The sequence below is a fragment of the Myxine glutinosa genome, chromosome 1, assembly GCF_964187855.1.
Source record: "Myxine glutinosa chromosome 1, kmMyxGlut1.1, whole genome shotgun sequence".
NCBI lineage: Eukaryota > Metazoa > Chordata > Myxini > Myxiniformes > Myxinidae > Myxine > Myxine glutinosa.
In genome coordinates, this window is record NC_136261.1 from 54,662,687 (window position 1) to 54,680,460 (window position 17,774).

The window sequence follows — 17,774 nt, forward strand, 5'->3', positions numbered from 1 at the left end:
TGACAACATTTGCACGAAGTTTTTCTTTAATTTAATAATTAGACGTCGTTTTATTTCGTTTCAGTTAGCCCTACCTCGGTTCATGTGCACAGGTTATGAATGGGTATATTTGATTGGCTGTCCGTTAAGCCCTCTCCACCTCCTACCTCCACAAATGATAACCACGGTACTGGGTATAAAGCGAGCACGTGATCACGGTCGCGAGTCCTTCGGTCTGATCGATATTGCGTGAGGATCGACAGGTGGGCTGTGGCGGCTTCGGAGCGGCGTTCGCCAGGTGGCTTTGCGTGAGAGCGGCTGTTTGTTTATCTTTCCCTTTCCCTTTCCCTCGTTCGTTGTTTTGTGACGTACGGTATATATACTGCACGCTCGTGATTTTGCAGTGGTCGTCAAAGAAGGGAAAGGTTAATAATACCGGTACCGAACTCGCACTCGCTTCGGTGTCTCGCACGTGGTGTTGAAGTGGTGGGTTCAAGTTGGTGAGGTCAAGTTGGTGGGGTCAAGTTGGTGGGGTCAAGTTGGGAGATCGAGTTGGTGGGAGATCGAGTTGGTGGGGGATCGAGTTGGTGGGGGATCGAGTTGGTGGGGGATCGAGTTGGTGGGGGATCGAGTTGGTGGGGGATCGAGTTGGTGGGGGATCGAGTTGGTGGGGGATCGAGTTGGTGGGGGATCGAGTTGGTGGGGGATCGAGTTGGTGGGGGATCGAGTTGGTGGGGGATCGAGTTGGTGGGGGATCGAGTTGGTGGGGGATCGAGTTGGTGGGGGATCGAGTTGGTGGGGGATCGAGTTTGGTGGGGGATCGAGTTTGGTGGGGGATCGAGTTGGTGGGGGATCGAGTTGGTGGGGGATCGAGTTGGTGGGGGGTCATGTTGGGTGGATCGTTATTTATGAAACCTATCCTGGTGGGGGTGTGGGGATGGCAAATGGTGAGGCTGGATCTTTTGTGGGGTCGAATAAGCCCTCGGAAATGAGCAGGAAGATGGTTGCATATTCTGAAAGTGGTTTTCTTCAAATGATGAATCAATGAATGAATGAATTAAATCATTAATGTCCCAATCCACAATCCCCACCACCACCCTTCTCCAAATTTTACACTTGTCTTCCTTCCATTGCAGTGCTATTAAGCGTGAGATCATTTGGGCTTTTCCTATTGCTATTGAGCTTTTCCTTCTCCAGTGTTTCTGCTTGAAATACGACGTCTTTGTGGAGGTATAAGTTTGACAACTACTATCTTGTGGCTTTTTCCACCTCGCTACCTGTGTCCAGCCCGTGGTCATTTGTAATCTGCTGGCACCCTTCCGACTCTCAATATGTCCTCGTGCCTTTTCATTGATTTGCAACAGTTGATAATCATGGTACCTTAGATGACATGTGGCAATGGAACTGAAGAGTATCCATGGCATTTGCAGTTTCTGCAAGGCGTCATGAGTTGCCTGATGGTTCTTATCATACTGGGTGACACTGATCGAATCGGTGAAGGGTGGTGTACATGTTTGGTACACAAAATAGTAGAATGTTGACCGTCCTCCTCCCACTCTCCTCCACCTTCCTTTCTATAAAATACACCATTTATTTACTCCTTTATAGTCCTAGCTTCTTTTCTCTCCCTCCAGCCTCACCTCTTTTTACCCGATCGTCACCCAATCCCTTAAATTTCTTAGTTTATTCCAAATCCCTTCACCTTCCTCCTTGCATACATCTTGTGTTGCAGTAAGGGGTGTGTGTGAACACCTTAGACAAAGTATTATGAAACCTTTTGCTTTTGTCCTTGGGCAATGTACGGCCAGCATTCTGCTCATGCTGTTTCTGAACATGTCATCCAGTGAAGGCAACCCCCTTGGGGAAAACGTCTGCATTGACTTGGATGTGCCTGCCTGATCTCTGATCTCAAAGGCCAAGCAGAGTCGAGCCTGGTTCATATTTGGATGAAGTACTTTGTTGTATACCACTTTGGTGTTGCTAAAACAGAGGTGGAATAGCTCTGTTGGTAGCACATTCACTTCTGAGATGTGTATTCAAATCCAACAAAAAGTAGAACGGCACTTGGTAGAGCGCATAGTCTCGCCTCACGTGCTCATTCTGAACCAAAAAATCCATCGTTAACTGAACACACCACTGTTATGGCCTACTGCTATTATGGCCCACGTACCCGTATCATCCATGCATCCTATCATGTCACATACATTGCCATTATCCGTAGCTTTATTGATTATTAGGATATTTAACGACAACTTGTGTGCACATTTTGGCTAAATTGCGTCAAAGAAGATGAATATGAAAAAAAAAAAATTCAGACTGTATTCCCCATGGCTAATCGTCGTATATATATATATATATATATATATATATATATATATATATATATATATATATATATATATATATATATATATGTATATATATATATATATATATGTATATATATATATATATATATATATATATATATATATATATATATATATATATATATATATATATTGTTGCGGTTTTGAGAACCCCTCACTTGTAAATAATTCTTGTAAATATTCCATTCTTTAATAAGGTCGCACCCATAGTTAGTCCACGAGCAACACGTAGGACACCATAGGAACCTTTAGTTATCTCCTTAGTATGTGTATAAATAAGGCTGTGTTCCCAATAGTTGCATCTGCGTTGCATTAATTAAATAAGATATAATGCATTGCATTAATAGGTCCTTTTCAATTCAATTCATTTTGCGGCTTGACTCTCTCCAAATTGTGGTACGCGCCTTGCCAGCAGCGTTCGCTGCCTTAGCGCCGCCATTACGCACACGGTCAAGCTTGGAGAAGAAGGGGGCGGAGCGCCAAGAACGAGGCGTCACCCTGTCATCCACCCATCAGGGGCGGAGCCGGTGAGCCCTCACTAACCAACCAGGGCTGAGGTCAGCTCACCGGTGGGCGGAGTGCGAGAGTACGCAGCTTGATTTCAAAACGCACTATATAAGCGCAAGCGCGGCGCCTTTACAGAGAGAAGTGCAGAGAGGAGGAGGTGCTAAGAGAGAGAAGAGAGAGAGGGCATGCAGAAGAGAGAGACGTGGGGTTGCTCGCATTGATGCAATAGGCTGAGGCCCTCTAGACCCCTATTGTTGCCGATTGTTGAGCTCGTTTGTACCAGAAGCGCGAGGAATCATTAAGCGGCGCTGAACACCTGAGAAGCTGAGTAGGGAGGTCACGAGCAGAGAACTGCACATATGGACTTGCGAAGGGCTAACCCCCCCCCCTCCCCCCCCCGCCCTATGTAAGGTCCAATCGCATGCCAGCGACCCGCAAGCTGCCTCCCATTCTCCAGCCTGGACCAGAGCCGGACCTCAACGCCCTACCATCTTCTTGGACCCTTCTCCTCCTACCACTACCCTCCCGTGTAAGTCTGTTTGTTCATCCTGGGGTTAAGTAAGACTGTATAGGTAAGGTTGCTCTGTCATGCTTCTTCTTCTTGTACATTCTTCCCTTTCATTTCCTCTTCTTTGGTTGTTGTTATAAATCCTTTGTTCTTCCTTATCTTTTGGTTTCCTCGCTATTCGATCGTCTTCGTCCTTTCTCTCCATTGAGTACCTGTGGCACGATTTGGGAAACCACTCAGGATCGGGTTTAGTCTTTTGTTAATGGCTCGGGCTTCGGATTGCTAAACCGCTCAGCAATTTCCATCTTGTCTGCGGTCCGAGCGGGAGTTATCTCCCTGCTTTGCAGTTGGATTGGCACTCAGGTATTTGGGACTCCATTGACCAATCACCCTGGCCAATCTCGACTGGAAAGGAGCGTTATAACTTCCAGGATTGGGGGACAGCCAGCTTAAAAGATGAGGGGATTAAACCCCCCTTGGTAAGGGGAGCGCCGACCCCCGAATCCGCAACAATATATATATACATATATATTGTTGCGGGTCTCAGTGCCGGCCTTTCCCCTTACCAAGGGGGGATTAGTCCTCTTGTCTTTCACTAGCCGACGGGACCCGGGACCTATGACGTCCTTCCCGGACAGTGTTAAGTAGGGTTTTAGGACTATGAATTCGCTATTACCTAAGTACTAACGCTGACCAGAAATGAGGAAATAAGCCCCGCCCGAATCACGGGTGTTAGTGGATATGCCGAGCGGTAGCGACCCATGACCCGAGCCGTTAGCAATGACTAAACCCGATCCAAGCAGTTCGTAATCATGCCACGCTTACCCAATGGAGGAAATGACTGCAACGGTCGAATTTGGAAGAAAGGAATAACAGAATTTATTTACACTTTGTACAATAAAGAAGAAGAAGAATACACAGTGCAGCCTTATACAGTCTTAACTTATCCCTGGGCAAACGGGCCCGTCACACTCAGACACACTCACATGGGGTTGCAGATGAACAGGTCGATGGTCCAGGGATGGCGTCCAGGCAGCTCTTCCTCCGGTCCCCAACTCGCACCGCGAAGCAGATGAACAGATGGCAGCGGCCAGGCGCTCTCCACATGTCGTTGGTGCGCACGGGATTATTATAGAGCGAATCGGTAGGGCAGGCTTTGGTGGTTACACTCGCGGCTCAGCCGCGTACGTAATAAGCGAATAGTTCGTAATAGTTCAATTAGCGCGAACAATGCGCTTCGCAATCAAGGCTCGAAGCTGTCGGGTGCACGCCAGTCCTCTTAATGCAGTTCTCACACGAATGCTCTGGATCAGTTCTCTCAATGGCTTCTCCCTTCTCAACTCAGTGTTCTTTTCCAACCAGTCCTCTTGATACCAGCGCTTGGCTCCGGTCCTCATCAAGTCCTTCAACACCGCGCATCCCTTTCTCATCTGAGGTGGGGGCCTCGCGCCAAGGGTTTTATTGCCATGCCCTTGGAACCCTCTCGAACTCACCAGACGTTTCTTGCCATGCTCCATCAAGCCATGCCCACCGAGCTCTGGTTGGTTGTTGCCCTTACCCTCACCGCCTTCTGACGTGCTGCTTGATGTGGCCACACCTCGACCCTCGCGCTCCTCCCCCTTTTCAGGCCTACCTCGTGGTTACCCGACTAGTTTCGAGTGAAACCAAGGGCAGCGAACGCTGCTGGCGGCCAAAGCATAACAAACTGCTGCGGGTAGCCCAAAGCATAACAAACTGCTGCGGGTAGCCCAAAGCGTTACAAACTTGAGGGATGCCAAATGGAGCGCCGGATCGAAGTTCGCCCATAGATAGAAATTGGAGGGTGGCCGCAAAATGAAAGGACCTAAGCTTATTATTTCTTTACACAACGCAGATGTTACTAGTGAAATGGCCTACTCTTACACATACGATGACATCACTAATTCTAATGGGCCTACGTGTTGCTTGTGGACTAACTATGGGGGCACACCTTTAACCTTTAATGACGTTATATGTACAATTCTCAAAACCTCAACAATGTATATATTGTTGCGTGACTCCCGGTTAACACCAGAAAGTCGCGGATAGGCCTAAACGGTTTATTCGGAGGCAACAACGAAACACGGATTTTACTATCTAACGTGGGAGGAAGAAGGAAAATGGAAGGCTGCGCAAAAAGCTTACCTTGTGCGCCGACTGCAGCTTCGATCCTGCAAGGAAATTAATTGAACCGGGCACAGGTTTAACAGGGGATGCAAAATAATACAAGGGTTTATTAAAGGAAAAAGGCAAGGACAGGAAAAAGCATGCGCCGGTAATAAAATATCCTAATTGGGACGTCCCCACACAGATTTCGGACACGAGACACAGGAATGGATTAACAAAAGAAATACGTTCGTTATGTGCGTCTGTGGTGTGCGAGCTTATCTGTCTTGTCGTCTTTCAGGGTATCGTCCCCCACGTGGCTCCAAGCTCCGCCGCACACCACGAGGCTCCTCGCTCCAAGCCTCCCGCCGCTCACGAGGTCCGCGCACCAAGCTCCAAAGCACCGAGCACCGCTCCCAGCACCACAAGGTCCCACAGCAGGAAAAGCACCATGTGTCCAACGCAGGCTAGCGGCTCAAAGCGAGGTCAAAAAGCAAGCGAACTCCACTTGGGCTATGACTCAACTCGGGCTGCGCAAGACGAATAAGAGTGCCTAATAGCGAGCTGCGTAAAACAAGAGCACGAACCGCTATAGACTGTCAGAGCAAGAGCAAATGATGTCCAAAACCCAAGAGAGCAACTCAACTACTCAACTCTCTCTCTCTTTCTCTCTTTCTCTCCTCTCTCTTTCCAACTCTCGTTCTCTTTCCAGACCAACTCGACCAACTATCGTGCTCTCCCTCTCGTCTCTCTGTCTCTGTCTCTCTCTCTCTATCTCTATCTCTATCTCTATCTCTATCTCTATCTCTATCTCTATCTCTCTCTATCTCTCTCTATCTCTCTCTATCTCTCTCTATCTCTCTCTATCTCTCTCTATCTCTCTCTATCTCTCTCTATCTCTCTCTATCTCTCTCTATCTCTCTCTATCTCTCTCTCTCTCTCTCTCTCTCTCTCTCTCTCTCTCTCTCTCTCTCTCTCTATCGTTCGGCGCTCGCTAATATCTCCTGGCCGGTGACGTCAGCCTTGGCCCGCTACCAACCAATCAGTGTCTTCCACCGACTCGTTGGCTCGCTCAGGCCCATTCCTCCCGCGCCACCCCAACACTCATTCTCTGTTCCGTGGTCATAGCGTGTGGCAGTCGATCTGGTTAGGCCCGTCGGAGGTGCAACCGGTGGCGGTGCCCATTGGCTTGGTTTCCTTGCCTGTTCGTCTTTCACAGTCATGTCAGGGAAAGGGAATCGTTATTTAGTGTTGCGCTAGGGACCTATCTATGGTGTCTACAGGTGTGCATTGCCATAAGGGACAGAGGTTTGGCTGACCAGGTGAGACACACAGGGGCGCTACTCTTTAATCCCTACGCTACTTATCACTCGAACCTCCTGGTAGGTTCACAAGTATACTCCTTACCACCAAACCGCCTAGACATGGAACTTATTACAAGGTAGATTCCTTACCGCGACAGACGAAGCACGTTACCGACACAGATCTATCTAGCTCTACATATCACTACCCCACCCGACATAAGTGTGTGTGTGTGTGTATGTGTGTGTATATGTGTATATATGTGTATATATATGTATATTTAAATATATATAATATAAAGTTTTGCATTGATCTGTGAAACGGTTCCGGAGAGTTTATATTTTCAATCCAATATGGCCACCAGACCAAGTGACTGATGCCGTAAATTAAATTATTCACTCACATCGGGTCGCAGATCAGATATCTGACATTTCTGGGGTTAAAAAAAAAATCATTATTCTTATTTTTTTTTGGGATAAGGATTTCAAATCTAATTATGGCTAGAATACCACTTCACCGATGACGTCATTATCACCCTATATACCCATGGGGAGTTGATGACATGCGTCAAATAAAAATAAATAAATAAAATTATTTGAGGTTTCGGAGAAAAAGCTGTCCAATTTTTTTCCCCTTTAATCCAATATGGCTGTCATACAATGTGACGTATGATGTCAGAGTTAGCAATAAAATATTCTCCATGGGGAGTTCCTCCTATGTTTAAATTATTGCATCGTTCGAGCAAGCGGATGCAGAAAAAAAGATTTTTAAAGCGAAAAATATATGGACGCACACACGCACACAAACAAACAAACAACAATAGGTCTTGCAACCCTTCCCCACCCCTCCCGCAGCAACACGAGTAAATAACTTCCGGCAGGTGGGCTGCATCTGAGCATGTCACCCTTCGGATAGGGGTGTAAAGTTTGCATTTAGGTCGTGGAAATAGGAGAATGTCATGGTGTACAGTGGTACTAGATTATGGAGGGATGGCATGGAAAAAAGATGGCCACCGCTTAAAAAATTTACTTGTTACAATGTCTGATAGTAGGCCAACATAACGACGTACCCTCAAAGAGTAGGCCATTGTTTTGCTGAATATCAAAAGGGATTTGGAAGTCGATGATAAATATATATATATATATATATATAAGTTCAAAACACACCTGGTCACAAGTGTGCCGCACTGACCGGGTCCTCAGTCAAGGTCCTCAGCATCATCCCGTTTCGGCCCTTCAACCTCGATACGGTCAGCTAAGGTGGGCCAGCAGGGACGCATACACATCCACATGCAGCAACTGCACCTGGATGCGTACATACCCCCACCCCAGCCAGTGCGACAACAACAACACCTCCGCATCCAGAATCCACAGCACCAAACAAACATGGTGGAACACTCAAACACCCACCGTGATACCCTTCACCACTCAACATACAAAAACACACACTCATACAAAAATTAATTCATGCAAAAACACACACCCTCACCCACTCACTCATATACACAAAATAAGAAATAATAATAGTTTTAAAAAAACAATAAATAAATAAAAACACACAAACCAACCTACACCGTTCGACGTGCCTCCATAAACTTCCTCCATATCCAAAATGAGCCGTTCAAGGCAAGCTGGGCCACCTTGTCACACATCCTCCTTCTTTCTGTCCCACACACTCCCAGCCCAGCAAGAAATGCAGAAAAGGAATTGCCAATATACCCTCCACACCCCCACCTCAAATGGCTGACACGACACTCGCCAACCCTTCTCCCGGCACTCTGCCTCCAGCTCACTGTACTTTCCTCTCTTCCTCTCGTGCACCTCCTCCATGTTCTCTTCCCAAGGTATCGACAATTCCCCTAAGATGACCTGTCTTGTTGCACCTGACCAAATGACAATGTCAGGCCGCAACCTTGTCACACAGATCTCCTCCGGGAATACCAATTGTGGCTTTAGGTCTGCCACCACCTGCCAATCTCAAGCATCTGACAGTCCTCTTGCTTTCCACCTCCTCCTTTTTCCACCTCTTACCACTTGGCCCTCTTTGACAAACCACACCTCTCCCCCATCAGTCTCCTTCTCCATTCTTCTTTCTCTCGACCTCAACACCTCTTGTTGCTCCATCTGCACCACCACCGCCAGCACCTGATCATGTTGCCAACTGTATTGTCCTGCTGCCAATGCTACCGAACATGCACTCAGTGCATGCTGCACCATTCCCACACCTCCACACAAATAACATCTCTCCTCCTGCAACAACCCCCACAATCTCAAGTTTACTGGTGACGGAAGCACATCATACATTGCCTGCAACAGGAAATTCAACAATGTTGGCTCCATCCTCCAAATCTCTTGCCACTTCAATATCCTCACCCGCACACCTTCCCACTTAGTCCAAGCACCTTGCTGTGCCTGACAGACTGCTTTCACATATCTCCCCTCCTCTTCCTTTCTTCTCACCTCCCTCTCAACCATCTTCCTCCTCTCTTTCACACATGCCTTTCCCCATCGCTCATGCTCCATCCACCCCAAGCCATGCGTCCCATGCTGTACCATCCCCATGACCTCCTCCTGTTGCAACCGCTCCTCCATCTCGTCCACCTCTGCTCTTGCATTCCACTTCCGACTTCCCTTCTTCTCTGGGAGAGCATTCTTTACCACTGCATTACCTGAATCCCGCAACATCATGAACTCCCGCACCCTCACCACCTTAAACTCCTCGATTAAGGTGCACAGTGGGGTAAAATAGCACGTTTCACATGCCATCAATAAATTGAAATTATCAGTCTTTCCAGTGAAGGGAAACCATATACTGCTAGAAAGCTTTGAGTCTGAGGAATCCAAAAATAGACACAAGTGAATTTCGGATACAAATAAACATGTGAGCTTAAATTTTCTAGACACATACAAAAATATGTTTTTTTGGTTGACATAATTGAAACTGGAACTACTGCTAACTGCCTCAGTCAATCTGTTATTTACCCCTTTGGGTAGTTAGTATGGGTATATCCAAAGAGACCAGTGATGGCTTTTCAGTAAATTGTAATGATAATTACACAAAATATTTTTTCTTTGTTTTTAAAGAAAAATACAAGGATTTTTTTCATAACTCAATTTGCAGTAGGGGTATCTTAAAAAGCCATCATTAATTCATACAACATGTTAAGATGATTATTAATGCCAAATTTCATTCAATTTGGATATTTAGTTTTCAAGATATTTCAACTTATTTCTTTGGAAATAAGTACCAATCAGAACAGTTTGATTCTGAAAAGATATACTTCAAAGATAGTGGGGCGGCTTAGCCCAAATATTCAAAAGAATTGTGCATTTTGTGAAACAAGCACCAAATTTGGCACAAATGTACATTAATATGTTGCGAACATTTTCAGATATTGGGCCACTTGAAATTCCGTAATTTTTTTTTTCAAATTTTTTCAAATTTCGTAATTTCAAATTTTTCGGGTGACACTGTCACAATTTCGGTCTTCGAGGCCGGCCGATAGGCAAAGTGTGACCAGAAGGGACGAGGTTCTCCTGACCACGTGGCCCTCGATCTGGGAAGCGAGAGGCGTTCCATTAGTGGACGCGCCCCTCACGCCCGACTTTTGGGCGGCCCCGGCAGGCCGTTTGTTTTGACGTTCCGTGACAGGCCCCGCACCCCCACCTCCGGGCCGACCGTAAGCTTGTGCTGAGTACATCATACCTGAACAACTCAGTGAGGCAGAACACAGCAGTGCACACCAGGGTGACCCCTTCAGTGCATAAACCAATTAACCTGTCCACTGCAGGGCATATAGAAATGAAGTTATTTTCTGCATATAATAATAATATAAGTTCAGTTCTATATAACAATTTCTGTTATCACCACTACCACTACAACTACCACTACTACAAGCTTTGTCTGGAATTTTGTGGACTAACAGACAAACAGACATACAGACAAGCTGGGATCAAAACATTACCTCCTTCCACCATTGAGTGTAGAGGTAAACATCATGGAAATTATATCATGCCCTAGATTTAATTCATGCTTACCCATGTATTTGCTTCACTGGTTCACAAGGTCTTTTGCATACATGTAATTCAGACTCTCGTCTTCATTGCTGACCACACAATGTTCGCAACATATTAATGTACATTTGTGCCAAATTTGGTGCTTGTATCACAAAATGCACAATTCTTTTGAATATTTGGGCTAAGCCGCCCCACTATATCGGCCGGCCTCGAAGACCGAAATTGTGACGGTGTCACCCGAAAAATTTGAAATTACGAAATTTGAAAAAATTTGAAAAAAAAAATTACGGAATTTCAAGTGGCCCAATATCTGAAAATGTTCGCAACATATTAATGTACATTTGTGCCAAATTTGGTGCTTGTATAACAAAATGCACAACAGGTTTGCTATGCTGCTACACTAAGAACACTTTGACATGAAAAACAAATTTTTTTTTTTTTTTTTTTTTTTTTTTAACCCCACTATGCACCTGCATGATGTCAAGGGAATCTGGAGTTTTCCACCCTGACCATAAAAGGCAATGTTCGTCAAACAGCGAGTGACTCCCAACCACCTCCTCACAAACCTGCTCACCACAACCTCCATCCTCTCTACATGCCCAATTGCAATATCATACATCATCAATGGCCACAATACTCGTGGCATCAACCCAAACTTCAAACACCATACCTTCAACTTACCTGGCAAACCACATCCATTAATCCTCTTCAAACCTCTCAAAAGCTTGTTTCTGACCTCCTCCACTCTTCCCACATCATTCAACTCCACTGTATACCATCTTCCCAAACTCTTCACAGGGGCCTCTACCAATGATGGAACCACCTCCCCTCCCAGCTCAAACCTGTGCATGTTATCCACCACTCCTCGTCTCACGACCACACTCCTCGACTTTCTTGCTTTAAATCCCATTCTTGCCCACCGCATCAACCTTTCCAGTCGTCCCAGTACCTCTACCTGCTGCATCAGCGGACTGTTGGACAACTGTCAGGTCATCCATGAATGCAAACATCGCTGGCACACTCTGACCAGGGGCTAGCTCCACTTCTTTCCCATGTCCACTCACCGCACGTATCAACAACTCCATAACCAGCACAAACAAAATAGGGGATATATATATATATATATATATATATATATATATATATATATATATATATATATATATATATATATATATATATATATATATATATATATATATATATACAGACTTGGCATTTAATATGGAATATTTTTATTTTTTTCACTTGGGTTTACTTTCTTAACTCAGTATATCAATCTAGTGAGTTTCTTTTACACTTTGGTGATTTATTTGTTAAAAGAACCATGTCACTGATTGTCGCAGCAAGAAGTCAACAACAGGATTATATCACAGGTGGCATGGCAAAATGTACGGACAGGTGCATTTGATGATTGACTTCACAGTCGGGTATACAAGGGTTGTTGCGTTCTGTATTAGTGGAAAACAACTGCTGCACGTCTCCAATGGTTATTTCCTCTTCCTCTGGAGATGGTCCGTCAACTCGACAATGCTGTTTGTCATGGAGTGGTGGCTTTACGAAATTACGGCATGAAACAGCATGCTATTGCTCGGCAGTATGGCATCACTCAAGGTCAGGTGTCAAAGATCCTGAAACGAAACGCTCAGAGGGGTGTCACTACTCCAATACCGAGGCCAGGACGTTCCCGCAGAACCACAAGGAGGGATGATCACCAGCTGCACCGGTTAGTCCGCAATGGCCGACCAAGTCAGCTAATCGGCTTGGGGCTCAGTGGCAGCAACTGGCAAATGTGCCTGTATCCAGAAGGCTATTCAACCAACGACTGGTTCAAGCAGGCTATCGTGCCAGGCGTCCCCTGAGAAAGCCATGCCTGATCAGACCACGCCGCCAGCGCCGATTGCAGTGGGCCAGAGAGCACCGTCAAATGGCAGCCAGGACACTGGAATCATGTGATCTTCAGTGACGAGTCTAGATTTCTGGCCTATCATCAAGATGGCCGCGTCCGAGTGCGCAGACAAGTGCATGAAGCCTACAACAAAGATTGTATAGTGCCAAGAGTCCAAGCTGGAGGTGGTGGGGTGACCGTTTGGGCTGCTTTTCATGCAGGCAGCAAAACTGACCTGGTTGTTCTGAATGGAAACCTGAAGCAGTTCAAGTACAGGGCCACTCTGAAAGAAACATTGCTTCCATTTGCTCGTGCAGCCTTTCGAGGAAACTTTGTCTTCCAAGATGACAATGCATGGCCTCATCATGCTCACATGATCCAACACTTTCTTGCTGACCGTGGTGTAGAGCATATGGAGTGGCCTGCCATGTCCCCAGATATGAATCCGATAGAGAACTTGTGGGCAGAATGAACGCGTCAAATCGACCACTTGGACAAGCAGCCGACCTCTGTGTGTGAATTGCACAGGCTATTGTCACTGCATGGCAAGCGATTCCTGTCCAAACCTTGGCAAATCTCGTGAACAGCATGCCTCAACGTGTACGTGCTCTCCCGAATGCTCGTGGGGGTTACACGAAGTACTGAACTGTAATTTTACTGTCTGTAATAAAGGGGGGGGGGGTTAATCCCCTTGTCTTTTAAGATGGCCGATCCCCCAGCCCTGGAAATTATAACGCTCCTCCACGGGCGAGATTGGCCAGGGTGATTGGTCAAGATGGAGTCCCAAATACCTGTGTGCCAATCCTTCCGCGAAGCAGGGAAATAACTCCCGCTCGAACCACGGACAGGTGGAAATTGCCGAGCGGTTTAGCAATCCACGATTCGAGCCGTTAACAAAAAGACTAACCCGATTCTGAGCGGTTCCGAATCGTGCCACCGGTACTCAATTGAGGAAATCACGAAAGCGATCGAATAGAGGAAACCAAAAGGTCGGAAGAACAAATATGATTTGTTACTATATTATAAAAGAGGAAACGAAAGAAGGGCATGTACAAGAAGAAGAGCAAAAGGACACGGGGCAAGCTTACACAGTCTTAATTAACACGCCCAGGAGAACACAAACAGACTTACATGAAAGGGGAATAGCAGGAAGGAAGGTCCAAGCAGATGGGCCAGTGTTGGCTCTGGCCCCGGTTCACGCTCCATTCCGGTCCACGCTCCATTTCGGTCCATGCTCTGGTTCCGCGGCGAAACCCGGCAGGCAGCGTGGTTGGTATTGTCGGCGCGAGCGGACCTTACATGCGGGGGGTTCATATATCGGGGAGGAATCGTGTCTCTGACGCACACTCCTGTCTTGTCTCTCTCTCTCTCTGGCTCATCTTCGACTCACCGACTCTCCCCCACAACTTCTTGTCTGCAGACCGGCTCTTGCACTCTCTCTCCACTCTCTCTCCACTCTCTCTCCACTCTCTCTCCACTCTCTCTCCACTCTCTCTCCACTCTCTCTCCACTCTCTTCTCAACTCTCCCACGCGAGCGCTTATATCAAGCCACGTGCTTTTTGGACACACCCAGCGGTGAGCTCGTCTCGGCCCTGGTTGGTCACGAGGGTTCACCGACTCCGCCCTTAACAGGGCTACGCCTCGCTCCGACAACACCTCCCCCTTTTTCTCCAGCTTGACTGCGTGGTTAATGGTGTCTTGAGCCAGGCAGCGAACGCTACTGGCAAGCAAGGGAACACAATTTGGAGGGAGGCAAGCCGCAAAATGAACGGGATTGAACAAGGGGCCTAGGTTATTTGATAAATGCAACGCAGAGTCAACCTATTGGAAACAGAGCCTTACCTGAAACACATACTAATGAAATAACTGAAAGGTTCCTATGGTGTCCTACATGTTGCAACATGGACTAACTAGGGTGCGACCTTTGACCTTTGGAAGATGGGAATATTTACAGGGACTTATTTACAAGGGATTATTATTTACAAGTGACGGTTCTGAAAACCGTAACAATATATATGTATATATATATATATATATATATATATATATATATATATATATATATATATATATATATATATATATATATATATATATGTATGTATATATATATATACATATATATACATATATATATATATGGATGCTAAGTTAGTAACACGTTGCTACATAGAAGGTCATTGTTAAATGAAAGAATTAGTTGATAGGTTGTCAGAGTCATGCAGTATGGAGTCATGCATGTTCGATTCAGGGGGGCTCACTTGTCCTGCAGCTTACAACAGCACTTGCCAAACATGTTTTGATCAACGTTCTATTCCTATTCTCCCTGGTTTGTTCTTTCTTGCCACCTTTTATGAAATTGGATGTATATTTTCGAAACGGTAAGCCTGGTGTTGGCTTAGCGGTTAAGATGCTGGCATGGGATCCTAGGATCCTGAGTTTGTTGGCTGAGCAGTTAAGGTGCTGGCCTGGGATCCTAGGATCCTGAGTTTGTTGGCTTAGCGGTTAAGGTGCTGGCTTGGGATCCTCGGATCCTGAGTTTGTTGGCTTAGCCGTTAAGGTGCTGGCTTCGGATCCTAGGATCCTGAGTTTGAATCCCGTTCGATCGCTGAATTAACACCAGGGGGCTTGACTCGGCCTGTCATCCTTCCGAGGTCGGCAAATCGAGTACCAGTTCACTCGTAATTCCCTGTGTGTCGCAAGAGGTGACTAAGGGATGGCGTCAGGAAGGGCATCCAGCCATAAAATCATTGTCTCAAACAGGGAACCATGATTGTCATGGGGCCCTCAAGGCTAACCCCCGCTCTAGCAGGGAAAAATGGCCTTAAAACGATCATTCATTGACTCATTCATTCATTTTCGAAACGGCGCAGCAGAAGTACACACTGAGAACCAAATAATTTGGTCATTTTTAAGCGGGCGAATGCTTATTTGTTTTATAATGCAATGAAAGACTCGGATACTGTACTTATTTAATTGAGTTTGTTTTGACAAATGAATCCTTGTTTTTCTTTCAGTGTATGTGCGATGGGTGCGCTGCTATGCAGTCCATGTGCTTGCGGGGACTATCCGAGCAGCACTTTGAAGGAGTGAGTTACAACATGGGTACAGGGAATAGAGGACACGGTTCCCTTAGCAATCCCTAAGCCCTCACCGACATGGTCCAACATTCTTTGACGTTAATCTTTTCATGTTCAGGATAAGTAGTTCCTTTGCTTGATTATGGCTCGTACCCCCCTCTGTAGGTTGGCTTAAATGTGTACCAATCTCAAACATGGCCTACACTAAGCCTACCAAATCCATCCATGATTTTGAGCTCTTTTTCGCTTTTAAGTTCTTTTTATCATGGTGTCGATACTAATGCTAAATTTGATGGCTTTATCGACGGTTTTAAGACTTGCTGCTGGTTGAAGCGTTTGTGCCGCATGAGAGCGATGCAAAGACGAAGCCAGGAAGACTCCAAAGTAAATTTCAGAATGCATTGTACACCACGTGGGTGGTCATGAGATGAATGGTGGGAAAACTTTTTTTTTTGCTAAAAACGGAAAATAACTAGTGCAAAGGTTTTCGTCATTTTCTGCTCATCAAACCTGTTTTTAAAATCTGATAATTGTGATATCAGAAGTGTCCAGAATGAATTCGCTTTGCTCCTAACCACACATTTCCTTTTGATATCGTTGAATCGCACGTGTGCAGCTCGGGGCTGCTGGTTGCCTCATTTCTGAGTGTGGTTAAACCGCTGCTACCCTAACCTACAAGGAATACTGGAAGTGAATTTGTACTTCAAGTTGTTGGTAACAGTGTGCCACCTTGGTTTAAAGAAACCATGAAATGTCTGAAATCCACCACCAACCAATGCTGGCTGACGTGTGCTCCTCGGCTTAACGTCGCGTTCATTTTTACAGCTCTCAGCCTGTCAAATGGAAGGATGAAAGTTTAAATAAATAAATAAATAGTTATTTATTTACTGATTTATTACTTGCAAAATTGAGGATTTTTCAAGTATATTGGTCGGTTGCGTTTGTTACTCTGTCTGTCTGTTATTCTGTCTGTCTCTGTTTGTTATTCTGTCTGTCTCTGTTATTCTGTCTGTCTGTTTGTTATTCTGTCTGTCTGTTTGTTATTCTGTCTGTCTGTTTGTTATTCTGTCTGTCTGTTTGTTATTCTGTCTGTCTCTGTTTGTTATTCTGTCTGTCTCTGTTTGTTATTCTGTCTGTCTCTGTTTGTTATTCTGTCTGTCTCTGTTTGTTATTCTGTCTGTCTCTGTTTGTTATTCTGTCTGTCTCTGTTTGTTATTCTGTCTGTCTCTGTTTGTTATTCTGTCTATCTCTGTTATTCTGTTTGTCTGTTTGTTATTCTGTCTGTCTCTGTTTGTTATTCTGTCTGTCTCTGTTTGTTATTCTGTCTGTCTCTGTTTGTTATTCTGTCTGTCTCTGTTTGTTATTCTGTCTGTCTCTGTTTGTTATTCTGTCTGTCTGTTTGTTATTCTGTCTGTCTGTTTGTTATTCTGTCTGTCTGTTTGTTATTCTGTCTGTCTCTGTTTGTTATTCTGTCTGTCTCTGTTTGTTATTCTGTCTGTCTCTGTTTGTTATTCTGTCTGTCTCTGTTTGTTATTCTGTCTGTCTCTGTTTGTTATTCTGTCTGTCTCTGTTTGTTATTCTGTCTGTTTGTCAGTCGCCTACCAGTCACAATTTTAAACCGATCATGAAACTTCACCAAGTCAGAGAGTTCGTCATAATTGAGAGCCTATTGATTTTGAAGTCAAAGGTCATTTGCAGGTCAGATTTCTAAAATCGCCATTTTAAAAATCTGATTGACCTGAAAATTGAACAGCATTTGTACAACGAGTCACTAAATTAGGAAACCAACGATTTTTGAGGTAAAAAGGTCAACTCGAGGTCAAACTTCCAAAATCAATTTTCATCCTATTAACTTGAAAATTAAACGGCAATTACATAGTGTATCGCTGATTTGGGAAACCAACAATTTAAGGTGAAAAGGTCACAGATCAACTCAAGGTCAAACTTCTAATATCAATTTTCATCTGAAAAATCATCAACTTTAATCCGATTAACCTGAG

At 45.2% G+C, this 17,774-nt stretch overlaps 1 protein-coding gene across 3 annotated transcripts in view; it reads left to right on the plus strand.

Moving 5' to 3' along the window:
- Positions 1 to 168: 168 nt before the first annotated feature.
- Positions 169 to 17,774, plus strand: part of ACOT11 (acyl-CoA thioesterase 11) — a 143,577-nt gene continuing 125,971 nt past the window's right edge. The window contains exons 1-2 of one of the 3 annotated variants that reach the window (XM_068111556.2): positions 169 to 277; positions 15,712 to 15,783. In XM_068111556.2, the coding sequence (XP_067967657.2) occupies positions 15,722 to 15,783 (62 nt within the window). In that variant the 5' untranslated portion in view covers positions 169 to 277; positions 15,712 to 15,721. The remainder of the gene's footprint in view (positions 278 to 15,711; positions 15,784 to 17,774) is intronic. The other 2 variants (XM_078771901.1, XM_078771905.1) reach the window with 2 other exon arrangements.